Here is a 27300-nt window from a genome sequence, read left to right on the forward strand (position 1 = left end):
CCCCTCGGCCCTACCCTCCCCCCCCCCCCCTTACCCCCCCCTACCCCCCCCTACCCCCCCTCACCCCCCCTAACCCCCTCTCTTACCCCCCCCCCTCCCCCCCCCCGCCCCCCCCCCCCCCCCCCCCCCCCCCCCCCCCCCCCCCCCCCCGCCCCCCCCCCCCCGGCCCCCGCCCCCGCCTGTCTCGCCGCCTCACGCCGTCCTGCAATCTGTCGCCAAATGACCTGCTCGCCAGCGTCGGTCATTACTTGTATGTAGTTAGTTCGTCAACTCCGTACTGTAGTTAATTAGTTATATAACCACTCGCACTCCTCCTGTAACTACTACGTCTATCATACTGCAGCCTGCTCGATCGCCCACATGGCCTCCCTGCGCCGATCGCCCATCGCCCATCGACGATCGCCCGCCGCCCCAAGCCCCCCGCCAAGCGCGCGGCGTTGCTTCGGCCCAACGTTCGCCCTGCTACGGAGTACTAGTACGGAGTACTGCATCTCTACTCGTACTCCATCCTGCGCCCATCCGCCCGTCGACTCGTACGGAGTACATCCTCCACCTTATAGCCACTACTAGTACTCACTCACCTGCCAACCGGACATACCGCCGGCTGCCCGCTGTTTCGCGTTTTGTTTCGCGGCTGGCGGCTCCCGCCGATCACACGCTTGCCCCCTGACTCGGCCGGCCCTGCGAAGTTACATCCGCATATTATTATTATTATTCTTGTATGATTATGACCTAATATACTATGTATCGACGTATACGCTCTATCTGCGACGCCTCACATCTTGTACTATGTATCGACGTAAACGCTCTATCTGCGACACCTCACATCTTATACTATGTATCGACGTATACGCTCCATCTGCGACGCCTCACATCTATACTATGTATCGACGTATACGCTCCATCTGCGACGCCTCACGTCTCCTCACGCCGTCTCCTCCGCGCCTGGCTTGTCGTCCACCGCCGCCGCCTGCGCCGCCCGCCGCTCGTCGCGCGCCGCCAGGTACATCACGCCCGCCGTCCACAGCGCCATCGCGATCGAGCACCCGATCATCGCCCACATCCCCATCTGCGCCCCAGTCAGCATGCTCCGTCCAAAAAATATAAAAAAAGACCACCCACCGTGAAGAACGGCGCCATGTCGGCCCCGTAGAACAGGATGCTCCACCACGCGTTCACCACGTTGCTGCCCATGTTCATGCTGGCGATCACCACGCTGCGCAGCGCGTCGTCGTGGTACCGCATCACGTCGTTGGCCCACGCGAAGAACGTCGCCTGGCACGCGTACACCGACCCGGCCCAGTAGTACGCCGCGAACACCGTCGGCGTCGACGCCCGCGGCGCCAGGATCATCGCCGACGTCGCCACCCCCGTCACCGCGATCCAGAAGCCCACCAGGTACCGCCGCCCGCCCAGGAAGTCCGTCAGCGTCGCCCAGAACAGCGTCGACACGATGCCCACCGCCGCCACGCCCGTCGGGTAGTTGTTCAGCTGCGCCACCGTGTACCGCCGCGTCGGGTGCGCCTTCATGTACAGCGCCAGCAGCGCGTTGGTCGAGAACGACTCCGTCTCGCCCGCGATCACCCACAGCATCACGAACCCGTACCAGTGCCACCCGCCAAACACCCGCCGCGCGAACCCCCAGTCCAGCCGCGGCCGCTCCGCCGGCGCCTCCGGCACCCGCGAGATTGCCAGCGCCCGCTCTGCGTCGCTCAGGTACGGCGCCGTCGTTGTGCGCGGCGTGTCCGGGAACAGGAAGAACCCGTACAGCGCGATCGGCACCGTGATCAGCCCGTCGACCTACATGTCGTTATTAATCCGTTCGTAGGATGGGAAGACCGAGGATCATGATTAGGAGGGAATGATCATGACAGGAATACCCACGATGAACAGCCAGCGCCAGCCCGGCAGCCCGCGCGCGCCGTGCAGCGACGAGTTGATGCCCGTCTGGATGAAGCCGCCGAACATGGTGCCGGCCAGGCCCGACGCGGTGAAGATGCCGCTGCGCTTGCCCAGCTCGCGCTCGGTGTACCACGAGCCCAGGATGTAGTGCGTGCCCACGAAGGTCGACGACTCGGCCAGCCCCAGGAAGAAGCGGATGGCCATGATGGCCTGCGGCGACTGCACCGCCGCCGTGACCATCGTCAGCCCGCCCCACAGCAGCATCATGGCCGGGAAGAAGAGCCGCGGCGGCACGTACGTCAGCGCCAGGTTGGACGGCACCTGGCCCAGGATGTAGCCGACCGTGAAGATGGTGTTGATCAGGTTGAACTGCCGCCCGTGGAACGCCAGGTCCTCCTTCATGCCCGACACGTACGCGTTGGCCAGGTTGGAGCGGTCCAACTAAATATGTGAGTTAGCTGTCACTGATAGATTGAAGGGTCTGATTGAAGGGCCGGGGTAGTTACGTAGTTGGCGAAGTACATCAGGCAGCAGAAGGACAGGATGAAGAAGTCGAGTTTGCGCAGCAGCGCCGCCTCGCCGGGCCGGCTGTCGCCGCGCACGTAGGCCGCGAACGAGCGCATTGTGGGTGGTAACTGCTCGGGCTGAGGCTCGCGCGTCGAGGCCGCCAGACAGCCAGGGCGCTGCAGATATAGGATGTTTCCCCGCGGCGCGGCAACCGAGGGGGTCAAGCTCCGGCCGAGACGGCGGGCGCACTCGGCGGGCCGGTCGAATCAGCGCGCAGGCTGGCCGGCACTAGCGCGCGGTAAGGCGCGATAGCCGCGGGCCGGACGCATATCGGAGGCAGGCCGGAGCGCAGGCCGGTAGTTGTCGGATGTTATAAGAGATCAGGCAGACATCGCACGGCTAAACACCATCGTGGCATATATCCATTATTATTTTCCTACTCCCGACCATGACCACGGAGTGGGAGCGCATCGCGGCGGCCAAGCAGCGCAAGCTGGCGGCGGCGATTCCGGCCGAATGGCGCATCCCCGACGACCTGCTGCCAACGGGCCCCAACGTGCTGTCGTTCCCGCAGCAGTCCGGCTGGTTCACGGCGCACGAGCTGGCCATCACGAACGCCGGCGCGTGTGAGATCCTGGCGCAGACGCGCTCGGGCGCGTGGACGGCGGAGGAGGTGACGCGGGCGTTCTGCAAGCGCGCGGCGGCCGCGCACCAACTGGTAGGACGGCCCCTGTTCCCGCACCAGCACCTGCTAACCGGATGCAGACAAACTGCCTGTCGGAGATTCTCTTCGATGACGCGGTGCGCACGGCGCAGGCGCTGGACGCGCAGCTGGCGGAAACGGGGACGCCGCGCGGGCCGCTGCACGGGCTGCCGGTGTCGCTGAAGGACAACTTCCACATCGCGGGCACGGACGCGACGCTGGGCTTCACGGCGCTGGTGGACCGGCCGTCGGCGTGCAACAGCATCCTGACAGACGTGCTGCGCGCGGCGGGCGCGGTGCTGTTCGTCAAGACCAACGTGCCGACGGCCATGATGATCGCCGAGACGGTCAACCACGTGACGGGGCGCACGTGCAGCCCGCGTGACCGGCGGCTGGCGGCGGGCGGCAGCTCGGGCGGCGAGGCGGCGCTACTGGCGTGTGGCGGCAGCGCGCTGGGCGTGGGCACCGACATCGGCGGGTCGCTGCGCATCCCCGCGGCGCTGACGGGCGGGCTGTTCGCGCTGCGCCCGTCGGTCGGCCGCTTCCCCAACAGCGCCACGCAGTCGGCGCTGGCCGGCCAGGAGTCGGTGCTGAGCGTCAACGGCCCGCTGGCGCCGTCGCTGGACGCGCTGGAGCTGTTTGCCGCCGCCGTGGTGGGCTCGCAGCCGTGGCGCGCCGACCCCAAGTGCGTGCCGCTGCCGTGGCGCCCCGTGCCCGCCCAGCAGCGCCTGCGCGTCGGCGTGCTGTGGCATGACGGCCTGGTGCGGCCCACGCCGCCCGTCGCGCGCGCGCTGGCCGAGACCGTCGACGCCCTCAAGCGCGCTGGCCACGACGTCGTCGACTGGGCGCCCGACGGCCACGACGACGCTGTCGAGCTGCTGGACCGTTTCTTCCTGGCCGACGGCGGCCAGTCCGTGCAGGCGCTGCTGGCGCGCACCGGCGAGCCCATGCGCCCCGAGATGGCTCGCTATGCCACCGCCGCCGACCCGGGCGTGTACGCGCTGTGGCAGCTGCACGCCCGCCGCAACGCCCTGCAGCTGGCCTACCTCGCGCGCTGGAACGCCGCCGGGCTCGACGCCCTCTTGTGTGCGTCATTTCGTATTCTCCTAGTTATCTATCCTCTTAAGTATCCTCCGCTGACCCCCTCCAGGCCCCGTGTGCCCGTTCGCCGCCGTGCCGCACGGCAAGTTCCGCCACGTCGGCTACACCGGCGTCTTCAACGTGCTCGACTACGCGTGCCTGGCCTTCCCCTGCGCCGCCACCGCCGACCAGGCCCGCGATGTCCCCGATACCCGCCCACCGCTCTCCGACCTCGACCGTCTCGTCCAGCTCGAGTGTATGCCATATTTCTCTATCTCTCCCTCTACTCTTCTAATTACTTACCCTTGCAGACGACCCCGCCGCCGTGCACGCCATGCCCGTCAGCCTGCAGCTCGTCGCCCGCCGTCTCGACGAGGAGCGCCTGCTTATGATCGCCCGCCGCGTCCTGGACGCCCTGTAGATTTATCGCTGTACGGAGTAGATGGAGTATTATTGTCTCACCCTGCATGTAGATAGGTAGTTACACCACATAGACGTCTCGTCTCGAATACGGGACTACCACTTTTTCATTGCGGCAACGCCAACCCGCACTCCCGGGGCATTAACTACGCGCGCATCATTCATCGTAACTACACAACCTGACCACCAACCATCACCATCACACCCTCACATGTCCATCGTATCCCCGCCGTTCGCAAAGTTGAACGCCGCCCCGCCCGCCGCCGCCGCCCGGTTGGTCCCCAGCGTGAACCCCGCCTGCGTCTGCTGCGGCGCCACCTCGTCGATGTCCGCTCCCGCCTCTTCCTCGTCCGAGAAGTACCGCTCGATGATGTTGTACGCCTTCATGTAGATCTCCTCGTTTGCGTTGTTCTGGCACTCGTGCACCTTCTCCATGCCTCCCGCCTCCTCGATGAACAGCGCGTACCGGTTCACGCTCGTCGCCCCCATCTCCCCGCTCTCCTTGTCCAGCTCGCCCACCTTCAGGATGTTCTCCAGCCCGTCCAGCGCCACCTGGATGATCTTGTTGTCCGGGCACGCCAGCAGGTCGCACAGCGGCTTGATGCACCCCTGCGACACCAGGTACCGGATCTGGTCCGGCTTCTGCAACCCTCCCGACGTCGCGTTCGAGATCGCCCAGCACGCCTCCTTGCGCGTCTTGAAGTCGCCGTTCGACAGCAGGTTGATCAGCGGCGGGATGATGTTCGCGTCCACCACCGCCTGGATCTGCGTCGAGTTGCCCGCTGTGATGTTCGAGATCGTCCAGCACGCCTCCTTGCGGATCCCATCCTTGGTCGAGCTCAGCAGAGAGAGCAGTGCCGGCAGAGCCCCGCAGTTGATGATCACCTGCGTCTGGATGTCGTCGCCCGTAACAATGTTGCCCACCGACCGCAGCGCCGGCGTCTGCACCGACGTGGACGCATGGCTGAGCAGCTCCACCAGCCGTCGCGGGATGCCCGCCTCAATCACCGCCTGGATCTTGTCGTTCGCTCCGTCCGACAGATACGAGATTGCCCAGCAGGCATCGATAAGCACCTCGTCGTCAAACATGTAAACCAGTTTGGCGAGCACTGGCAGTGCAGGCAAGATCTACATCACGTGAGCTTTTTTCTTCAGGGTCCTTGGACAGGGGGGGGGGGGGGGTTCCCCAAAGGGCGAGGTTTAAACTTACTGTTGGCCAGTCCGGCTGTGGCGTCTTTCCACGACAGAAGTTGCTCAGGGTCCAGGTAGCGTTGCGGAGCATGCTGAGCTTGCGGCCCTCGCTGATCAAGGCAAGGAGCGGGCGCAGAGCTCCAGCCGACAGCACAAAGTCACGGCATGACGGGCTGTCTCCAGCAATATTACCCAGCGCCCACACAGCTTGTTCACGCACATCAGGCTCAGGGCTGCTCAAAAGCTCGACAAAAATAGGGACTGCGCCCGTCTCAATAACCACTTGAGTCTGCTGGGCAGACCCAGACGCGATGTTGGTCAAGGCCCACGCAGCTTCAAACTGAACCAGGGAGTGGGGGGATCGCAGGAATTCGACGAAGCGGCTTACGACGCCGGTTTCAATAACGCGTTCGATCGGGGGGTTGCGCTCTTTAGAGAGCAGTTTTCGAAATTTAGTTGTAGCTGAAATTTGTTCTTCAATTTTGTCCGAGAAAACGCCCTTCACCATCTCGGGAAGCTCCGAGTCGAGCTACAAAGTGAGAAAAGAGCAACCCCATGTCAGTTTTTCTCAAATACAATAAATCTAAGAATAGCGCGGAAAAAAGGAGGGCAGTCAGGAGTAAGGCGTTGTAAAATTGGCACCAATACCCGTTGGCTGCCCGCCCCGCACCGCTGAAACGGTGACGACGGCGAAGGAGCGAGAGGCAGCCTTGGGCAGCAGCCTGGGTCTGAAGACGTGGACAGATGGGATTACATACCTCAGTTTCTACAGGGGCACCCTCTTCATCACTATCCAAGCCGGCCATGCCGGGCTCCACGCCGACCTGACCATTGCGAGTCTGGATGCCTCGACGTTTGGCGAGGTTCTCCTCTCTTCGCTGCTTTCGAATCTCAATCTGCTGTTCTCCACGACGGCGACGCAGGTCCTCGGGCTTGAACGAGCTCTTAGCTTTGAATTGAGTGCGGCGATGCTCCGGGATATATCTGTCAGCCATGGTGGAGTCTGAGGATAATCCGGATGACGGCGGGAGAAAGGGGAAGGAAGCAAGCGATGGAAAGCACAAACGAAAAACGATAGATATCGTGATGCAAGTAAGACAGTAGACACAGGCTCAGAGCCCTCCAGCAAGCACAACGCGCGGTGGATGCAGACGAGAAAGGCGGGCTCAAAAGGCGTTGATGGCGAGCGACGATGTTTTTGTTTCTTCTTGCGGCAAGTGGGCGGGCTGCCGCTAGCCCGCTTTGGGCGCTTATGTCAGCCGCAACTTTCCACGCGAAGCATCGCAACCACGCTCGCGCACCAGCGCGGTTTCACGTCGTGTCGCACGTCTGCTCCAGGCTCTCGCTGTGGGCTGGATGCGTGCTGATTTATGTTTGAGAAAGCTGCCTGTCGCGTCTGCCTCTCGACGCGTCGTGCTCCCTACCGGCTCCGTATCTATGATACATTTAGCTTACCAGCATGCTGTTCACTATCACCTTGAGATAACAGGCCTCTCCTCAGGCCATGCTGGGCTGAGCATCTGTTATTGAGCAATTCTCGAAGTATGGCGGATCCGCTGCCTCCCGGCTTTATAGATATCCCTGCCGCGAAACGCCAACAACGCGGCGTCGTCAATGTTATCGGCGTCGTGATTGATACCCTTCCCCCCAAGAAGTGTGCGGGCTCATCCTACGTCTCCACGTTTACTCTGAAGTCGTCCGACTTTACCTCCGAGTATTGGTATGGCTTGAAAATCCGCTACTTCAGTGACCGGGAGGCCTGTTCCCCCAAGCCAGATGTTGGCGACGTGCTCCTTTTACGCGGCCTTCATGTACGGCCCTTACCTTCCTTGGTGTGTAAACCTCCATAGTACTAATTGTGCCTATACAGCTCACTACCTACAACGACAATGTCTGTGGCCTCTCTAGGGCAACGGATAACACTCCATGGGCAATCTTCAGGAAAGACCCAAAGATCTCTTTAAGATTATCCGTCATTAAACCACCCGGTGTGAGTAGCAAGGTCTCTTCTATAGAGACTGCCTGTGCCCGTTCTCTTTCTGCACTTTTTTCCGATGAAGCAATCAAAAGCACCAAGTCTTCCCATTCTCCTAGCACACGATCACAATCCCACTCAGCAAAACCCAAATCGGGGAGATTCTCGCTTCTGAAAGATGCAAACTTCAACACGTTCGTGGATATAGTCGGCCAGGTGGTGAAGACATTTTCAGAGTATGAGAGATATACCCTGTATGTTACAGACTATACCCAAAATAAGAATTTTTTTGACTATGCACAAGACTCCGATGGGAGGGATGGCGACGATTTTAGTTATCTCAGTCACTCGAAGCGAAAATGGCCAGGCCCATATGGGCGCATGACAATTCAAATCACACTGTGGGAACCTCACGCTGATTTTGCGCGAAAAAATATAAAAGAGGATGACTTTGTTCTTCTGTGCAATGTCCATATTAAACCAGGACGAGGCAATGCATTTATGGAGGGTGCTCTTCATACAGACCACCAATACGCCGATAAAATTTGTGTTCACCCCGTCGATTTCAACGCGCCCGATGACAATTTGACGGCACTGGTAAAACGTAAGCAACAGTATTGGAAGGGACTGAAAACTCGTTTGGGGAAAGACACTGAAAAACACCGGCTTCCTGATAACGAAAACTCGAGCAACAACGCTAAGAGAAACAAAAGACAAAACAAAAAGAAAGCCCTGAAGGGGGATAACCAAGCCAGCGTCAAACCTTCCAGTGTCATAAAACGCGACGAACTAAACTCTCACAGTAAGTATGTATTCTTCTGCCATAGCCTTGAAAACTAACCGCCACGAGTTCGTGCAAATTTCATCGCGACACCAACCAGGACAATAAAGCAGATCTTAGAGAACGAATCCCATTGGAACACGGGCCCGGACGGTATAAAATACCAGCTACCATTTCAAAATTTGAAGTATCGAGCATCAATCCGGGTAGTCGATTTTTTTCCCCCAAACCTCGAGGACTTCGCTGTTCAACACAACCCTGAACTGGCTATTCTTGGAGATGATTCTGACTTGAACCATAGCGATGAAGAGCCAACAACTAATAGACAAATATGGCAATGGAGGTTTTGTCTACTTGTTGAAGACGGTGGCCCCAATGCGCATCATCCTCCAGGACAAAGGCGAGAGCGCTTGAAGCTCTTTGTAGCAGATGCCGATGCTGTATTTCTTCTTTCTCTCGATGCGGTAAAGTATGTTCCGTCCGAAAACATCATATGTTTCACCGTCACAAGTTTGATAGACTAATGTGCATATGCTTGCCAGCCTTCGCGAAAATCCCGAAGTTCTCGCTGAGCTGCGTGAAAAGCTCTTCATCCTTTGGGGTGACTTAGAAGAGCGCAAGAGCGCATACCCTGATACTTTCGTTGTTAGTGACCCTGGCTCCATCAATACGAAACCTTTTATTTGCTGTATCAAAGAGTACGGTGTTCCTCTTCGCTCCGAAGCCTCCTCTGAAGCCAACGAAGACGGCATGGATACAAGTAGCCTGTTGGGCTGGGAGAAACGTTTTCGCATGTTCGATACCAGCATCATGTAGCTATCCACCCTATCCCGTGTTCTATATTCCCGTGTCCAGACGGCTGCCGCTGCCGTCCACTACAGATCGGATCCGAAAATTCATTGCCATAGTGCTCTATGAAAACTACTATCAACTGCGTAACTCTGGTGACGTGGTGGCCATATAGAATTCGCCCTTATCAGCCTTTTACTGTTCAAAATCTGACATCTACGTGCTTTATCGACCTACAAGCTCCATACGTCAGGAACCGCCATGTCCTTCTGCCGTTACCAATATTCTAGCTGGCGGCTTGACTACAACGTGCACGCCATAAGTCCTTGACGTGACACGGTCTCGTTATGTCTGATACAGAAAGTTGTTGTATGGATGTTTCATTTTTCTCTCCTATTCTGCAAGCCAAGTAAGAAGGGCATTTTGGGAAATTAAACAGGTCGCCATTCCTACCTGCTAGCAAATATACACCACATTGGATCTGTTTCTTACTGGGCGAAAGTGCTAAACCCATGAGATAGATGCCTGCGAGAAGCAGAATGTTAAGATCGAGTAGAATATCAGAGTAGAAGAACCCGATTTTTACCTTGCAACGGCTGCTAGTAAGTGCTTCGAAATAGCGCTGCCCACAAATCCCAATGCATGCACAGCTGGAAGATTGGTTGATTATATGAATTAACATTCTAGCTAATAATGCACATGCCGATGCTATTTATTCCCTCTGCTCTAATCAAAATTAGTGAAACCGTGACTGGGTAAATTCCCAGATCAGGAACCAAACTAAGCAGTGAGAGATGTCTTAAAACTAATATCACACTCGCTTCGAATATATTATATAGTATGAGTAATATATAAATGCAAATTTCAAAAGAGAACTTACGGTTACACTTTCGTAACCCTGACGACATTGGTGTCAATTCCATGCCCAGAACTGTCAAATCGACAATTCTCCCCCCAGTAGCAGTCCTTTTTACCGATCTCGCTCTGCGGACACCGATGGCCGTAGATACATGTCGCATCGTCGCACTCTGTTCCAAAATGGCACGGTGTCATTCTAGCTACAGCCTGTAGAACTACTCGTTCATTCTTCGTAAGCTTGTAGTCGTGTGTATGATAGCAACTTAGGTTAGGGCATTCGCCGAGTAGAAAGTATTGATTGCATAATTTTAACCGTTTGACTCGCTTCAGCTCATCTTTCGGTATGGTTTTGAAATCTAAGGAATCGACCCGCTGGCCAAATTTATTGCGCTCAACCTGACGAGGTGCCGGCGTTCCAGGTTTTGAATGGGCAGTTAAATCCGTTAATGGAGTAGATGCTGCTGCGGCAGTCGTAGAGGCCCATGTTTGTCCAGAAGCTGGCGATGCACTAGAATTTGAGCTGGCCCTTACAAGGCTAGGGTGGGGAGATGCTGGCTGAGCTTGAGCTGTAATAGGCAGCGACTTGACAGTGTTAGTCCAAACATCTAAGGAAGAACCGTTATTATGGGGAATTTTAGAAATCCTGAAAAGCGTATCAAGCTTTGCCACGCGATAGGAAGATTTTATAGATGCGAGTTCTTTCTCAAATGGCACGCCCTCTAATAGAGTTATTCGGCCAAGGAGCTCTCGATCTGCCAATAGATCTTCAAGAATACGGGCGTAGCCATTATCGTGCGAACAACCAAGAAATACTTGTTGGCAGTGACAATTGTATAAGTTTAGTTTAAAATACTCTGTCGGAAATGTCAGCCGCATGGGTGAACATAAGGTAAACCAGCTATACCTGCAATTTTATCATCCGCTCTATCTTTCCCACTTCCAACGTCTACGAAGTCAAACAGCAATTTACTGCCATTGAATCCGCGGACAAAATCCTCTATGATTGCTGGTCGTTCAACTATCCCAGCTTTAAAACATGCCTCGGCTAAGCCTCTGACGTTGGCATATATTCTCGTCACAATTTTGGGAGACTGTAACGTTGAAAGATTTCGACTCGAATATTCACGAATTAAAGCATACAGATGATTTGCTGCATCTTTACCGCCTTGCTCTCCCTGTTGGAGCAGTGTATCGTTAAAGATCATACCATCACCGTCGATCATTACCAGAAGAAACGGCTCTTGATCCTAAGGAAGAACAGTGGTTAGTATCACCTCTAGCAGTATAAATATAGAGTAGAGCATACCATAACAGCTTTAATTCTAGTTATTTGTTCCATAAGTTCAATTTCATGCATCTGTACCTCCCGGTTGAATCGGGTTTCTCTTTCATGGTCAAGTTTAGTCTGTTGATAGGCTTTCTCTAACTCAGAAACGCGACAAAGTAGGTCCTTGAAAAAGAGAATCAGAAGGAATTTAGCAGAGTACGTTCTTAGCGAATAGGTGTAGAAACCTCAATCAGCGCATCTTTGGTATGTTCAATGACTTTCAGCTGCTCATAACGCTGGAAAAGACCCGGGATTCCGGTGCCTGTCATTTTCAAACTTATCGAGTTGCTAGAACCACGAATAGTAGCCAGGATCTCAAAAAGCGCTCTGTTGCGCTTCGGGTTCGACGAAAGGGCGAGTTGTCCTGCACCGGAGCTTGCCGTACACGCCGGAGCCGATTTACGCGCCTAATCCGACGCCGGCTTATGTAACAGCCGCGGATGCTGACTCAGCGACCCTTTCTGGTGTACGTGGAGACACTCGAATCAGTTCTGCAATTCCCGGTCACTTTCGGTTGCACTGCAGTTTTCGAGTTCCTTTACTCTCTTCTCTTGGGTTGCTTTGGAATATTTTCAGCATGGGTAAATTTGCTTTTCTTGCCATTGCCCTCTTGTCTGTTCAGGCATTGTTGGCTCAAGCTGAAGATGCCACGGTAAGCACCCATTCCGGTCTCCTTGCTTGCCTGGACTATAATTTACTAACCTACATCTCATTCAAAGCCCGATTCCCCTGTAAATGTTGCTGAAGATGCGGTGAAAGAGATGCCCACAATCAATGTTAATGTGTCTACAACCTTCCCTAACTCCGAGGTGTTTGGCGTGAAGCTCGTCAATGGCCTGCCCACCAACGCGCAGCTTAAATTCATAAACAATGAACCGGAACCAGTCACTGTTAGCGTTATTGGTGGCAGCCTTTGGACCCTGTCGACTCCTGCGCAAAACGTTCGTAACCTTACGACGTCCCGACCCGGTATCGAAGTTGCTAGCAATTCCGAAGCAACGATCGGTTATGATATTTCGACCGAACTATTGCCGCAAGACTTGGCTCTGAATCTGGCAGCCGTTGTATCGCGAAAAGATGGTCTTCTTTTCACGATTCCGGCATTTGATGGACCTGTCAGCATCGTGGAACCCGCAATGAGTATCTTTGATCCTCAAGTGTCAGTTGCTACTATCTTCCTTAATTCCAACCTATCAGTACTAATGTTGACTAGGATTTTTCTCTATGTTGTCGTTTTGGGCTCCTTCGTCGGAGCTTGCTACCTATTCTACACTCTTTGGATTGCTCCGTATTTCCCCCAAAAGCGCAAGCCTGTCAAGACCCACGATCGCACAAAGAAATCTTCTCGCGACCAGATTGGTGTTGATTCCGGCGACCAAGCTCCCGAGACTCCCGCAGTTGCTAAATCATACGATACTGAATGGATCCCCGCCCATCACATTAATCGCCCTGAAGCGCGAAAGGTCAAAAGCGGCAGCGGTAAAGCGAAGAATAGAGCATAGGATACCACCTTTTTCGTGTGGATGCTTTATTAGACGAAATTTGGAGCGCATGATTTGTGCCTTATAGAAAGCAGTTTGGGTTCTTAGTGTGACGAGCCACAATCCTACAGCCACTTCATATAAGAAGAATTCTAATTCAAATTGGCTCGGAATACAGCCCAAGAAGTAATGGCATATTTTGAAGCCGTGTGCATAGTTACAAATATATCAACTTGTATTTTTATATACTACTTCAATATCAGGCAGGTGGTGGCTCACTTTCTTTCCCTGGTTTTTTTGTAAACTCAAAGCAAAAGTTCATGAGTTAGGGAGGTCAAGAACTGCTTTTCACTCTATACCATTCTACTCTGTATCAAGTGTAGAGTCCAACAGTTCAGATAAACATAAGTGCACCCATACTTTGTTCAGGACCATGATCTTTGAGCTCTAGCCTGGATATTCTGCATGCCCCTTTTAATAGGACAAACAATCTTGCCATTATTTTTCACCATCTCGCCATTAAAGCCCTGCAAAGAGCTCTCTTTTGTTGTTGAAAGAAAAATGAAAGTTTGGTATGGTGCTTGGTCTTTAAATTGAGCCATTAACTAGCCTAGTAGTGAACTATAGGACCTCTATTGCCGTAGTTCTCGAGACACAGAGTAAACGGGACTGGACACTGCTTAGCTTCCGGGAGAGACATGGTGCTTGGCGGGACTGACTAACTGGTTAGTTATCTTATCAGATAGATTGGAGTTGGCTACGGGGCCTTGGCGGGTGGATAATGATCTGATCTGATTAGCTTTCGGTCAAGAAAGGCCCAAATTCCGAGTCAGCTTCTGAACGTCCCACTCACGCAGTTCTTTATGGCCAGGCTCCGAGGAGCTTAGAACACCATGGATTTCCTTCCACATTGCCCTGTAAGCCTTTCTAACACATGCCAAACAGATTTAACAGGCGCAGACGGGGCCACATATCGCCTTCAGGTTTCGTGGCCTCAAAGCTGGCCAGACCGCAAACCACCAACGGCGGCTAGGGTGCCTATATTGTTAGTGCGCGAGTTTTTTTCGAAATTGTAGCGGCTTAGTGTCGATTTGAAGTTCTGAAAAAGAAAAATACATTAACTACTAATTTCAAACTTCAGGTATTTGGTTGATGGCAATGCCATGTTCCTCACCGCGACGGAAGCAATGTGGCGACGGGCACACGCACCTCAGTCCTCCGGCCGCGGTATAATTGTGGGGGTTGGATATCCTTTAACCGATGCAGTATATAATATTCGTCAAAGAGCCTTCGACCTGACGCCGAGCGATGCGCATGGTGGGGATGGGTTTGGCGGAGCGGATGTATTCCTGGACTTCATTGCAGGGACGGTCCGGCCGTTTGTCAAATCCACTCTCTTTCCATCCGTGGAAATCGACCGAGAAGGCATATTTGGGCATTCGTATGGGGGGCTATTCGTCCTGCATGCGCTGTTCACCCATCCGCAACTTTTCAGCGGCTTCATGGCTGCCAGCCCATCAATATATTGGAGCAATGCCTTCATTCTGAAAGAAGAAGAGCAATATCGCGAGGTAGGGGCAGCACAAGAACAAAAGCCGACGTTAATGATGTACTTTGGCTCGTACGAAAAAAACCCCCAACTTTGGCCGGGCGAATCGCCAGAAAATTTCAAAAAACGGCAGGCAGCAGCGCAAGACCGCTCGATGTCTGGGTACGCCAGGTCTATGTATGAGCGCCTTTCTCAAAGCAACAAGCTGCATGTAATAGCACTGCAAGAATATCCTAAAGAGGACCACGACAGTGTAGTGGGATGTGTACTGAGCCGAAGTCTGACCACGTTCTTCGAAGAATGGCCTTTTCTAGGAGCCTAACAATAAGGTGGCCATTCTTACCATTAGCCCTTGGCGGTTGTGTAGGGGGAACGAAGTATATACTGACAACGGGCACTGATCCTGGCCAGCATGGTTGTTTACGGAGTACTAGTTAACTAGTTCACTGGCAGCGACAGGATCAAGAACCCCAACAATGCCCTGCGTGTCTACTTCCACAGCCTCGGTCTCATCACCCTTGCGCCTGGCTGCCGGTGCTGAGAGCCAACGGATAACGCCACTCAAACACTCGGACCCCGCTCAAGCATCGCTTTGTTTCTACCCGCCCAGTCGGCGCTTACAAACGAAGCTAGTCAAGCTGGCTTCGCTTGACCAGTCTCCTCCCTGTATCTGGCCCGATTGTGTTATCTACTTGCATGCAGGCTGTGTTTACGACGACGTTTACCGGGATTCATTTCGACCGGCCTCATCCGGCTGGAAAGCTAGCAAAGTGATTCGCTCGGCCCTATTTTTGTTATCACAGCCGCCCTCCATAACCCCCGAATGATGGAGATATCGTGTTTTAGCGCTCTTTAAAGCGTCGTGTTGCTTCACTTCTCCCTTCTTGTGGTTAAAATGATTCGCCCAGAGCTACTCATGCAGCCGTCCAGCCGCCGTACCCTGTGCCCGAGGAACGGTAGACATCAACGCGATATTAAACAGTTCCAGGATTTGCCATTGCAGTGCCAATGCAATAGGTCTGATTCGACAGCGCCTTTTGTCTTTCAGTGCCTCTGTCTCATTTTTCCTTTGGGCAGCGCCTTGACTGAAACCAATCGGTTTAGAATAGCGCCATGATAGAGGCTTCAACAACAATTGGCTGCCTCGCTTTACTTGCCCACTCATTGCAGGCTAATCTGGAAAGTTGGAGCTGCCCTCGCAGCTATCTATGGTGCTCTAGGAAAGACATAAATGGGTCCTGATATCCCACTCTTAGTGTTCCGTTTTCTTACCAGCAAAAACATTTGTTGCATATCTACTCAATTTCCCAAATCCCACAAATCCCAAATACTCTACCATGTCTTCATACACTATTCTTGACTTTTTAACTACGCCTAACCCACCCATCAATAACACTTACAGCTTGAAAGGTCGTCCCACTGAATTCAAATCCGATGAAATCCTTGCGCTGACAGAATGAACTGATTTTACTTTTGAAAATCTTATGCTGTCCTTCCGAAATATTTTGGAGAAGACGTTTGGCAATCCGTTCCCGGAAACTTCCCCTGCCTTGACTCCCCTTGAGTGCATGGTTTTTGATGAGAACTCCCTCGAACACCTTCTCAGCCGATCGATCTCCCCAGCCGTCACAGAAGCTCTTGGCAAAGCATTTGAGATCTGTTATGGGCATAATACTACTGAAGCCATAGCAATGACTCGAGGTGGACGTGCACGAAAGACCGATTGCCCCGGAGACCCGGCAAAATTTCCCGATTGGGCGGGAGTAATCCCGTGTCAAAATTCCCCTGGTTTCGAAAACCGCTGCCCTGGAGATACCAAACTCTCAACAAAATGGAAATCTGTTGACAGTAGACATGAACAAAAGTTCTTTTGGCCTCTTTGGCAAGTTTGCTACTATTGCACCGAAGATTGGACGACACGATACGGGTACCTGATTACTCAGGAGGAACTAGTGGTCCTGCGCTTTTATACCCGCGACAGAATTGATCCTGGGTTAGCACAAACGCGAGGTGTTCGTTCGCGACCCACCCCTTCGCCTCCGCGGCATCAAAGACTATCAATTTCAACGGTCATTTCTGACACTAGCACCATGTCTCTTGACTCTTCACCGCCCCGCATACTGTCCCAGTCATCTTCTACCACTGAGAGTCAGGCCCCGCCGCCTTCTTCGTCTTTCCACGCTGAAAGTACTGATGGAGAGACCAGACTGGTGGAAATGAAAAGCATCCCTTGGGACGATCATGGACCTAATAAACTTACAATTGAGCTTGCTTTGTGGTGGATTCACATGTTAGCTGCTGCACCTAATAGTAGCATCACTCTTGAGGAGACATATCCAAGTCTTGTCTATCAGCACGTCCCTAGGGGCCCATCAACTCCACAGCGAAATAGGAGAGAAGGGCATAACTCTAGCCCATTGTCATCTCCTATGTCGGTGGAAACCCCGGCCCACTTGCGAAATATCGACTTAGATATAGATCAACTTGCCGAGCCTCTGCGCTGGGACGAAAATTCGTTCCAATTTCGCTACATTACAAAATCAGGAGTCAGGGGGTCATTTAGGCAGGGTGCCTCGCTCTTTAGTACTAGGATGTCTGCGAACTTCTGGGTAGAGCTAGGCGACGAAGGCGACGCGGTTTTAATTTTGGATTGGCGCTCTGCTATCGGGGGTCCCGAAGTGGAGGACGGACGCAGGCATGGTGGGCATGGTCGACAACATCGACGGCACTAAGGGCGTTTATTTACACATAATCTCTTGCGTGACGTCCAGGTGCTCCAGACTGAAAAGATAAGCGGGGAAATGAAGTATCTGGGCTCTGACCAGGTTTATTGATCGTTTGCGACCTGCAAGTTAGTATATCTTCCCCGCTCAGCAGAATAGTTTAGTTTTTTTCAATGCGATTCATTCGATGAAAGGAATAAAGTCATAGTCTTGTCTTAGTAAAAGCAGTTGTCTCAAATGACGCACAATAAGCTATGATTAAGTGTTAGGGGTACAATAGTATACAGCTGTCATATTAAGCCACATAAATAGAGGAACCCTCAACTCCCTACTCTTTTGAAACTTTTCTCCCGCGCACAAGCTGCCTATTGACCCAGCCCTCAACCACTTCGCCATCTCGCACACATACCTGCCAGTCACTCGCCTCCCTATCAAAAGCAGGGAAAAATTCTTGTTGTCTGGTAGTTGACCAAGACAGCTCAGGATAAGGGTAAGTCTTTACCCTCCCAAGATCAACAAAAAAAGAGCCGCGGAAGTTCCGTGGCTGTACATCTTGAGGGTGCAGAAGGGCGTCGCGGGCGATGGCCATTTTGCGGCGGATCTCCGGGACGTCAGTGATGGCAACTTTATGAGGAATGTAGTCTTTGACAATGGCCCAGCGGGTCAGGTTCGAATACTTGGGTAAAGGCTGGAATTGGGTATCGGAAAGCTTGAGCCAGCCATGGCAATGGACAGCCCAGGTGCCATTCTTTCCATAGCTGTCGAGGCGCGCAAAGGCGCGACATTCATGGGAAAAAGAAGATGTGTATGGTCTCTGCCGTTTGGGAATGCCCCTCCTGCCGGTGTATGTCCACTCTTTGAACTGGAGACTATTGAGTCAGAGGGGGCGTAGCACGCGCAGAGGGAGATAAGCAACGCAACTTACGATCTTCACGGCGTACTCAGCGCCCCGGATGGTGGCACGGTAGACGATGCCCTCAGCGCCTTCGCCGAGCCGCTCAAGGAAGTCGATGGGCTCAGTGTGGTGGTCGAAACGACGGAGCATGGGCCTAGACTTACGCTTGCGGGCCGGGTCGCTCATGGGCAGCTCATCCAGCCAGCGGCCGATCATAGAATCGTCCATCGTGTTTCACACGACGCGTCAGGGCAGACTAGGATGGAGCGAGAGGAGGATGTTGTAGCTGGGTGGATGTGGGATTTATATAGAGTTGAACTCTAGGCTCCATAGCTAGGTAGCTCCCGCAATCTTAAGCCGATTTGGGTCTCGCCAGGCAACAGGCAGCAGGCACGGGAGTTACCGCGCTAACTGCTTTGGGGAACGGGAGCTGTCGCGTCGGATTAGTGTTATTCCGCCATCCGACCCGCCTCCCATCACCGCCCGCCGTCACCCGCAATCTCCTCCGTCTCTCTCGATGGGCTGGCTCTCTGTACCGATAGCTAACTCAGCCCGCTCCGACGGTCAGCCATGGCGCCTCTCGCCCTCGCATCACTGCTGTTGCTGTTGCCGCCGGCGCTGGCCCAACCTCGCCCGCCGCCGCCGCAGCTGTCGTTTGCTGTCCAGCAAACAGCGCCCGCCAGCTCCGATGCTACCCTGATACCCCTCAGTCCCGGCCAGTCTGCCCTGGACGCCATCATTGCCAGCTCTCCGCTGCTATCGCTGCACCGCTCGCTGTGCGAGATCGAGTCGATCTCTAACCATGAAGAAAACGCCGGCGACTTTTTGGTGGGCTACCTGCAGCGCCTGGGCTTCACTGTGACCAAGCAGCCTGTGCCGCTGGACAGTGAGAGCACCTCGTCCAAGCGATTTAATATATACGCATATTCTGCGGCGTCGCCCACTCCCAAGATACTTCTGACCAGCCACATTGATACCGTTCCACCGTACATCCCATACTCCGTTTCGCTGCCACCCAACTCTACCAGTGCCACAGCGTCATCCTTCAACCGGAGAGACATCCGTATCGCCGGCCGGGGCACGGTCGACGCCAAAGGGGCTGTTGCAAGCCAGGTCATTGCCATGCTCTCCTACCTCGCAGATGACCCAACCGCCCCCCTGGGCCTCCTCTTTGTCGTCAGCGAAGAGACCGGTGGTCTGGGCATGCGACACTTTTCTGATTCCCCACTGAACACCTCGCCCCCAACCTTCCACACCATCATTTTTGGTGAGCCGACCGAAAAGAAGCTCGTAGCGGGCCACAAGGGCATGCTCCACTTTACCGTCAATGCACGTGGAAAAGCTGCCCACTCTGGATACCCTTGGCTTGGTCATAGCGCCATCTCTGAGATCCTACCGGTGCTTTCGAAGCTCGATAAACTGGGCGATATCCCCGTATCGGAAGGCGGCCTGCCCTCGAGTGACAAGTATGGCAAGACAACCGTCAACATCGGTGCCATGCGTGGTGGAATCGCCGCAAACGTCGTCCCGGCTAATGCATCCGCAAGTGTCACCGTGCGTCTCGCTGGTGGGACCCTATCAGAGGCAAGGGATATTGTCTCTGCCGCAGTGCGTGCTGCTTCGAATAACAGTGCAAATGTTCGCCTTGATTTCGTTGGTGGTGGCTATCCGCCTGTGGATTTAGATGCTGATGTTGTTGGGTTTGATGTCATCACTGTCAATTATGGAACGGATGTGCCAAATTTAAAAATTCATGATGAGGGTCTGCCTGAGAACAAGAAGGTGAAGCGGTACCTGTATGGGCCTGGCACCATCTTTGTCGCCCATGGAGAAAATGAAGGATTGACTGTAGGAGACCTTGAAGATGCCACCGAAGGCTATCGTAAGCTGATCAAAGCCGCTATGGAGAGGAAGAAAGAGTAACACAACGAATCAGCCCGACTTCTTTTATACTATAGGGCATTTCTGGTTCCTATTATTTAAAAGCGCACCTGCAACAAATATAATGAATTTAATTTGCCCTTTACTGCCAGGCTCTGCCTCGTATAAAAAAATGACGAATAAGGTATGATCATGTCCATGTATTTACTACCATTTACAGGGTATCCGGGATATCGACACCTCCTCCTCGATCCAACCAGGAGAAGGGAAGGTCGCTATATATATTTTTTAGACCGTCTGATGGCCAGTCGATCTGACGGGGAACTTCCTTCTCCACCCCGTCTTGAAGTTCTTTCCCATCGTAAACCGTGGGAACACATGAGCCTCGGTGTTAAATATGGTTTTCTCTAGGGGAATAAAATCCCTGTCAGAAAATAGAAGATAGAAATACTTCAGTGTCTCCGCTAGCCAGAAGCTTTCCATATTATCTTTTGTGACTGGTGGTACTGTGTTTGCGTTAGAGAGGGATGTAAACGCACGAATAAGTGATGTGCGTAGGTGGGGTGTTCCAGAAGTTGCAGAAGATGAGACATCTTCAACAACAGCAGTATACTTGATAAATGACTTAAACATTTCCCAGCCCCAGAGACGATACGTTTCATCACCTGTGATGCGATACATATAAAAGAGCGATTCCACTGTCTCTGGTCGCTGAAGGTTGTGTCTGTCAGCATCATGGATAATAATATCTTTGCTCCATGTGGGCTTCTCATGATCCAGGGGATATAATGGCTGTGATTTCATGAACAAGTCTGCATGGTTATTTGCGCGGGATTTTTTCACGCTGCTTTTGCTAGCATAGCCAAGCGAGAAATCAAAGTCGGGGTATACATCTTTGACTGTTCGAGGGGGGTCATTGATGTCAAAGTAAGTAATTTCAGGCGCCAATCCAGTGGCCGTGGCGAGATATGTCGCCCAGCATGTCTTCGTCAGCTCTCTTGCCAATAGCATATCCTCTTCCTGCCTGCGGCCCCAGCGAGCAGATTTTCGGGCTTCTGCTAATGGTAGGCCACCGGTGGCCCCAAGGGCGATTGTACCAGGCAAAAAACACACAAGATGATCCATTTTTGGTGACAGCGAGCTATGTAGCCCATTAGGACGTTCGCCAACCACTGTGAGTGACGCGTGTTTGGTGTATGTGATTAGGTGTTTTCGAATGCCGCTCAATACCTCATGCCACATTTCTAGGTAAATTGGCTCTTCGTTCGATGTCTGGAGGTATTGTTTGATGAGGTATTCTGTGGCCTGGCTGTCAGCAGGCTACTTCGCTGTGTTGAACACTAAACATACCGTAATAAGAATCTCCCCGGCTGCCCAGGCGGATGTTGTCTCCCATAAACTGCCCTGTGTCTGCATAGATATATATGGGAACGAGGCCATCCTCTTTCCCATTTCCCTCGATCACTTCCATGACTTTCTCTGCTGCTTCCCAATAGTTTGGTTCTCCTGTCAGTTTTGCTAGATACTTGAACTCCAGCTGAAGCGTACCGGCCTCTGCCGTTGAGGAGGCCCCATTATCAGTATGTGATACGATACCAATAGATTTATTCAGGTTTACGCTCGCATACGGCACACCTGACTTAGATTCAAATGCACCCAGTAACCGGTCCGCCAAGTCCGCCGCTTTCTCAATATATAAGTCTTCTCCAGCAGCACCTTTGTCATCATCTGCAATAGGCGCCAACTCAGGATATGTGGTAGATAGATAGTGTGCAGAGAGTAAGCCGCCGAGCATGCGGATAGTCGTCTCAAAGGTATTCACGGCATGGTCTTGGTTGTACTGCAGCGTTGTTTGAATCCAGCTCCTTGCTTTCTCCACACGAGATGTAAGGTTCATAATCATAAGTGTATCAAGGGCATCGACAATTATCCAGCCCATTCCGCCTTGTACCATATCCCGACCACCCTTTGAAATGGGGAAGTATTCATCACGACCTCAATGTCTTTAAGTCAGCATCCAAACGTTAGAAGCTCTCTTGCAACAGCATAGCTGACCAGTAACTCACCCCAAGCATGCTTCTCATAACCATCCCAACTAATGATGAACGCATCCTTCACCCGCTCTCTTCTCTCTTCCCAGTTTATTGTCTTCCCCTTAGCCGCATCCTCCTCTTTTTGAAAATCCTGAACCCATTTCCATAACTCTTCACCATGGACATTATTTGTCCCTTTTCCGCGCGACAGGATCCTATACGCCTTCCCTCCAGCCCATAGCCACCACGCAGTCAGTCCAAATATCACCAGAGCACCTAAAAACACTATCTTTCTTTTCCTTCCCCTTTTTGTATGAGGTATAAAACTACCGCCTGCGCCTCTCTTAGCCGCATAGTATGGTTTGTCCTTATACATCGGCAAATCACGGTTGGGGGCTATAAACTGGCTGATCTTATCGGTGATGTCGAATGGACCGCCCAGAGCGGCATTGTGAGGTGGATTGCGCGCGGACGTGGCAGCTTGCCAGTATCCGTCTTCGGCTTCACGCTGGGCGGAATTGAAGGCGGGAACACGGCTGGGGAGTTGGAAGGACATCCTTGAAGTATGTGTGGAACTGCCACCGGAGAAGACGTCGCGTCTTGCGCAGAGCCGAAGATGAAGCCAGCGATATGAGGGGCGCCTCAAGCAGAGGGAAAAATGCAATTGAGCCTACCATAGGACGTTAGAGCAGAGAGCGCGAGTATTCACGGTAATCACACCTATGCTATACTCCGATTACCATGCATTTCGCTTTTTGTGCTATGGTCGTGTGAGTCGACCTGTCGTCAATGTCAGGTCCCAACCATTGGGAGAATACCCGCTACACATTCAAAGCCGCAACGTTGTCACAGCAAGACAGAAGAGAAAATGCCAGGGGTCTTTCTATACCCGCTTCCAGCAGTCAACCTCGCAAAAGTGACCAGCTGGCGAAGTTGAGTTTGTTGTGTTTGCTTTTCTCGGCACTTGGCTGTCTGGGCTGACAGATATTGGTGAAAGTCAAGATGATGGTCAATGAGGGCTTTCTACTACTGCTATTGTAATAATTTACATATGGCTTGTTGGAGGAACGCCAGTATGTGGCCACACTAAATCATAGTATCAAACAGTGTCTAGCTGCAAAATCCTAGAGTTTTTGATATTCCAGCTTCCCTTCAAGCTTCTTCGCCTCCGCCACCTTTCGCACAGCTTTGTTGAAATCGTCCTGGTTAATAGCATCGCGGTAGTCCTTGATGGCGAAGAGTCCACTGTAAATAGTTAGATCGGGCCGATAGCAGAAAAAAAACAGATTAACTTACGCTTCTGTCACGACATTGCGAAGATCAGCCCCATTTAGGCCGTCACTCATTTTGACAATGGTTTCAAAGTCGATTTCGCCTTCTATGGCGACACCGCTAGAATGGATTTTCATGATTTCTAACCTACCAACCTCATTTGGTAGTGGGATTTCGATTTTTCTATCGAGACGACCAGCTCGAAGAAGGGCTGGATCGAGGGTATCCGGTCTGTTTGTAGCCATGATAATCTTAGTTTTCCCCAAGTAGTCAAATCCATCTAGTTGATTAAGCAGCTCCATCAATGTACGCTGAATTTCTCGGTCGGCTGACGTCCCCTCAGAAAACCTGCGGCCTCCAATGGCATCGATCTCGTCCATGAAAATAATACAGGGCTCATGCTCTTTAGCATAGCCAAACATTTCTCTGATTAACCGAGCAGATTCACCGATATACTTGTCTACAATGGCGGAGGAGACAACTATGCCAGGGTCAGCAGTAGAAACAACATAGGGTTACGGGTAGAAAGCCAACCCTTTAGAAAGTTTGTCTCTAGAGAGCTGGCAACGGCTCTGGCAAGAAGCGTTTTTCCGGTTCCAGGAGGTCCGTACAACAGCACACCCTTAGGGGGTTTTATTCCAACCCTCATGAACAACTCCGGGTTTTTGAGTGGTAGTTCAATCACCTCTCTCAGCTCACGAATTTGATCATTCAACCCACCAATTCCGGCGAAATTAACCTGACCAGGGTCTTCCAGGGACATGTTATAGACCAGAGGATCCACTTCGCGAGGCAGCATACGCATGATAGTTAGGGTGGTCATATCAAGAGCTACACGAGTGCCTTGCTTCAGCTTAGCCTTGTCAACTTTGGACCGGCATCCAACAACATATCGAGGTCCTGACGATGCTTTCACAATGACTGCAGTATATTAGTTGAGAATATTGCGAAATTCAACCGCCAAAGAAAGGTATCCACGTACACCGCTCTTCGTCCAGCTGCTTGAGAACCTCGCCAATGATCTGGCCGACGCTCTGGAGGGCTTTGATGTTGTCTTCAGTCTGATCAAACTCCTTTTGTAGATCCTTTATGCCTAACCGAAGAGCTTTCAGTTTCGATTCCCATTCCCTTGATTCCATTAAAGCCTTTTTATAGGAGTCGAGAGCATGCTGGCGCTCCGGGTCGCTGGAGCCTTCCATAGAGAGGGTGGGAATACAAAGAATGCGAATGGGGGTTCAAAAATCACGGAAATTATATTGCACACAATTAGCCGAGCCAGGCTGGTTGGGATGCTTGCTGGGCGCGGTTATGCTGTTGGGTTGCTGGTCGTTTTGCGCTGTTGAGCTCTAGCTTACGGAGCCTGTACAAATAGTGCAAACTGGCCAAACAGCTGGTTAGATATTGCAAACGACATAAACAACAAATCACATGGTGAAGAAAACAATGAGTAATATCTTACCTAATCAATTTGACGTCACACCTCCTCTTCTCGGTGATACCGTAACTTACCACGAATGGACCGCTTACCATACATTCAAAATTACGCAGGTCGTCGTACTAGTGCCTTGGCATATCATCCCACCAAATCCACGATGGAGGGGCTCCAACAGCCAGCAACCCCGACAACAACAGCAACAGCCCTCTTCCTTCTTCCCCATTATTGTTTCCTCCTCGATATACTGCCATTGGGCTCCTAAAGAAACCGCTAGAAATCTGTGATCATCGGCAAGTAAGTGCTTACTCTCGTTCTAAACCCGTCCCTTCATCCAGTCCATCACCACTCGTACCCTTTGCCCAGAAAAGCTGTACTTGGTAGATTGTTGATATCATGCCATTCCTGTCGAGATATTAGCTTGTTGGAAAATTTTTCCCAGCATGTATGAAGTATGATACTTTCTCAGAAAGTTTCGGTGAGAATTCATTGAAAAGTGGATCACAAACAAAGCCCTCCTCAAAAATTCTTTTGAGACTTCCCCTACACTTACATACTCACATAGCAAGTCAATTGCGAAGAAGAATACGGTGACAGGGGAATAAGTGCTAATATAGCTTTCTATTACTCTAGAATGGCCATTACCAAGATTCACGCCCGATCAGTCTATGACTCCCGTGGTAACCCCACCGTCGAGGTTGACGTTGTCACCGAGACTGGCCTCCACCGTGCCATTGTCCCATCTGGAGCCTCTACCGGTATGTTATATTATAAAAAAAAAAAAAACGACAAGGGACATCGTTAACACATAAGTAATAGGTCAACATGAGGCATGTGAACTTCGAGATGGCGACAAGACCCATTGGCTGGGAAAAGGTGAGTTCTGGACTTCCTCGTTGTATCTCACGTTTCCGCATTGACAACAGCGTCTGCAGGTGTTCTAAAAGCTGTCAAAAACGTTAATGAAGTTATCGGCCCGGCGGTCATTAAGGAGAACATTGATGTCAAGGATCAGTCGAAAGTGGATGAGTTCCTCATCAAGCTTGATGGAACAGACAACAAATCCAAACTTGGCGCCAACGCCATCCTAGGTGTCAGCTTGGCCATTGCAAAGGCCGGTGCTGCTGAGAAGGGTGTTCCGTTGTATGCCCATGTTTCCGATCTCGCCGGAACAAAGAAACCATATGTCCTCCCTGTCCCTTTCCAGAACGTCCTGAACGGAGGCTCCCATGCTGGTGGTCGACTTGCTTTCCAGGAATTCATGATTGTGCCCACGTAAGTTGCCTCTGATTCATGTTATGTCACACCTCTAAGTTGCGCAGTGCTGCTCCTTCATTCTCCGAAGCTTTGCGTCAGGGCTCCGAAGTCTATCATAAACTCAAGGCTCTTGCAAAATCTAAGTATGGTCAGTCCGCAGGAAACGTTGGCGACGAGGGCGGTGTTGCCCCTGATATTCAAACCCCTGAAGAGGCGTTGGATTTGATAGCTGAAGCTATCGAGCAAGCTGGATACACTGGCAAGGTTAAGATTGCGCTCGACGTGGCATCCAGTGAATTTTATAAGGCCGAGGAGAAGAAATATGACCTTGACTTCAAAAACCCCAACAGTGATAAGAGCAAATGGATCACTTATGAGGAGCTCGCTGATTTGTACAAGAAGTTGGCTAGCAAGTATGACATTGTCAGCATTGAAGATCCGTTCGCCGAAGACGACTGGGAGGCATGGAGTTATTTCTTCAAGACCTCTGATGTCCAAATTGTTGCGTATGTGTCTCCATACCCTCCCCCACAACAAAATTAGCCCTTGTGACTGACATCAACATAGAGATGATCTTACTGTCACCAACCCCATCCGTATCAAGAAAGCCATCGAACTCAAAGCGTGCAATGCTTTATTGCTTAAAGTGAACCAGATCGGTACGTTGACTGAATCTATCCAAGCAGCCAAAGATTCCTATGCCGATGGCTGGGGCGTGATGGTCTCCCATCGATCCGGCGAAACAGAGGATGTCACCATCGCCGACATCGTCGTTGGATTGCGCTCCGGCCAGATCAAGACTGGTGCCCCTGCACGATCCGAGCGACTTGCCAAGTTGAACCAGATCCTCCGTATCGAGGAAGAGCTTGGCTCTAATGCCATCTATGCTGGCGACAAGTTCCGCGCTGCGGTCAACATGTAAATAACTATCTGAAGGGCTCAGACCCCAGGGTGTATCTGTTTTACCCAGACAAAAAACCGACGTTGTACACATCGAAGATCAAACTAGTAGTAAAATAGTTCCAATATGCATTATCAGCAGTTTTTTCACTTCTGCAATTTCCATTTGCAACCTTCTAGTTACCGGACGAATGATTATCCGAACTACCGATTGGCGTGGCACGGATTAACATGGTTCCGTTGATAGTCGCCGCCCGCAGTGCCCAAAAACCCACGAAGACGCACAACATCCCGCGGGCGGCCCTAGACCATCACGGCTTGTCCGTCTGCAGGAGATTTGTGGC

At 52.3% G+C, this 27300-nt stretch overlaps 13 protein-coding genes across 13 annotated transcripts; 7 read left to right on the top strand and 6 right to left on the bottom strand.

Moving 5' to 3' along the window:
- Positions 1-1122: 1122 nt before the first annotated feature.
- LOZ57_006327 (uncharacterized protein) lies at positions 1123-2525 on the bottom strand (the record flags this gene model as incomplete). Its single annotated transcript, XM_049255347.1, has 3 exons — positions 1123-1800; positions 1881-2343; positions 2409-2525. Coding segments are annotated over 3 exons (1258 nt in total), but the record flags the coding sequence as incomplete, so codon positions are not given.
- A 332-nt stretch (positions 2526-2857) lies between these two features.
- Positions 2858-4613, top strand: LOZ57_006328 (uncharacterized protein; the record flags this gene model as incomplete). The annotated part of the gene is made up of 4 exons (XM_049255348.1): positions 2858-3127; positions 3175-4198; positions 4263-4448; positions 4504-4613. 4 exons carry the CDS (start codon positions 2858-2860, stop codon positions 4611-4613), a joined length of 1590 nt encoding a protein of 529 aa, XP_049105641.1.
- Positions 4614-4819: 206 nt separating this feature from the next.
- cut15 (Importin subunit alpha-1) lies at positions 4820-6798 on the bottom strand (the record flags this gene model as incomplete). The annotated part of the gene is made up of 3 exons (XM_049255349.1): positions 4820-5740; positions 5823-6332; positions 6562-6798. 3 exons carry the CDS (start codon positions 6796-6798, stop codon positions 4820-4822), a joined length of 1668 nt encoding a protein of 555 aa, XP_049105642.1.
- A 549-nt stretch (positions 6799-7347) lies between these two features.
- On the top strand, positions 7348-9375 carry LOZ57_006330 (uncharacterized protein; the record flags this gene model as incomplete). Its single annotated transcript, XM_049255350.1, has 4 exons — positions 7348-7614; positions 7674-8580; positions 8629-9028; positions 9102-9375. 4 exons carry the CDS (start codon positions 7348-7350, stop codon positions 9373-9375), a joined length of 1848 nt encoding a protein of 615 aa, XP_049105643.1.
- Positions 9376-10230: 855 nt separating this feature from the next.
- On the bottom strand, positions 10231-11802 carry LOZ57_006331 (uncharacterized protein; the record flags this gene model as incomplete). The annotated part of the gene is made up of 4 exons (XM_049255351.1): positions 10231-11060; positions 11111-11453; positions 11513-11656; positions 11719-11802. 4 exons carry the CDS (start codon positions 11800-11802, stop codon positions 10231-10233), a joined length of 1401 nt encoding a protein of 466 aa, XP_049105644.1.
- Positions 11803-12110: 308 nt separating this feature from the next.
- LOZ57_006332 (uncharacterized protein) lies at positions 12111-13035 on the top strand (the record flags this gene model as incomplete). Its single annotated transcript, XM_049255352.1, has 3 exons — positions 12111-12185; positions 12253-12692; positions 12747-13035. The coding sequence occupies 3 exons, from the start codon at positions 12111-12113 to the stop codon at positions 13033-13035; spliced, it is 804 nt and encodes a 267-aa protein (XP_049105645.1).
- An 872-nt stretch (positions 13036-13907) lies between these two features.
- LOZ57_006333 (uncharacterized protein) lies at positions 13908-14885 on the top strand (the record flags this gene model as incomplete). The annotated part of the gene is made up of 2 exons (XM_049255353.1): positions 13908-14059; positions 14156-14885. The coding sequence occupies 2 exons, from the start codon at positions 13908-13910 to the stop codon at positions 14883-14885; spliced, it is 882 nt and encodes a 293-aa protein (XP_049105646.1).
- A 1162-nt stretch (positions 14886-16047) lies between these two features.
- On the top strand, positions 16048-17295 carry LOZ57_006334 (uncharacterized protein; the record flags this gene model as incomplete). Its single annotated transcript, XM_049255354.1, has 1 exon — positions 16048-17295. The coding sequence occupies one exon, from the start codon at positions 16048-16050 to the stop codon at positions 17293-17295; it is 1248 nt and encodes a 415-aa protein (XP_049105647.1).
- A 319-nt stretch (positions 17296-17614) lies between these two features.
- On the bottom strand, positions 17615-18409 carry LOZ57_006335 (uncharacterized protein; the record flags this gene model as incomplete). Its single annotated transcript, XM_049255355.1, has 2 exons — positions 17615-18148; positions 18212-18409. 2 exons carry the CDS (start codon positions 18407-18409, stop codon positions 17615-17617), a joined length of 732 nt encoding a protein of 243 aa, XP_049105648.1.
- A 342-nt stretch (positions 18410-18751) lies between these two features.
- On the top strand, positions 18752-20104 carry LOZ57_006336 (uncharacterized protein; the record flags this gene model as incomplete). Its single annotated transcript, XM_049255356.1, has 1 exon — positions 18752-20104. One exon carries the CDS (start codon positions 18752-18754, stop codon positions 20102-20104), a length of 1353 nt encoding a protein of 450 aa, XP_049105649.1.
- A 246-nt stretch (positions 20105-20350) lies between these two features.
- Positions 20351-22651, bottom strand: MNS1 (mannosyl-oligosaccharide alpha-1,2-mannosidase; the record flags this gene model as incomplete). Its single annotated transcript, XM_049255357.1, has 3 exons — positions 20351-21360; positions 21413-22057; positions 22129-22651. The coding sequence occupies 3 exons, from the start codon at positions 22649-22651 to the stop codon at positions 20351-20353; spliced, it is 2178 nt and encodes a 725-aa protein (XP_049105650.1).
- A 568-nt stretch (positions 22652-23219) lies between these two features.
- Positions 23220-24566, bottom strand: RPT4 (26S proteasome subunit rpt4; the record flags this gene model as incomplete). The annotated part of the gene is made up of 4 exons (XM_049255358.1): positions 23220-23340; positions 23392-23848; positions 23902-24288; positions 24350-24566. The coding sequence occupies 4 exons, from the start codon at positions 24564-24566 to the stop codon at positions 23220-23222; spliced, it is 1182 nt and encodes a 393-aa protein (XP_049105651.1).
- Positions 24567-25433: 867 nt separating this feature from the next.
- Positions 25434-26978, top strand: ENO1 (phosphopyruvate hydratase; the record flags this gene model as incomplete). Its single annotated transcript, XM_049255359.1, has 5 exons — positions 25434-25557; positions 25619-25675; positions 25735-26074; positions 26122-26562; positions 26624-26978. 5 exons carry the CDS (start codon positions 25434-25436, stop codon positions 26976-26978), a joined length of 1317 nt encoding a protein of 438 aa, XP_049105652.1.
- Positions 26979-27300: the final 322 nt, after the last annotated feature.

The sequence above is a fragment of the Ophidiomyces ophidiicola genome, assembly GCF_022830035.1.
Source record: "Ophidiomyces ophidiicola strain CBS 122913 chromosome Unknown scaffold_40, whole genome shotgun sequence".
Classification (NCBI taxonomy): Eukaryota; Fungi; Ascomycota; class Eurotiomycetes; order Onygenales; family Onygenaceae; genus Ophidiomyces; species Ophidiomyces ophidiicola.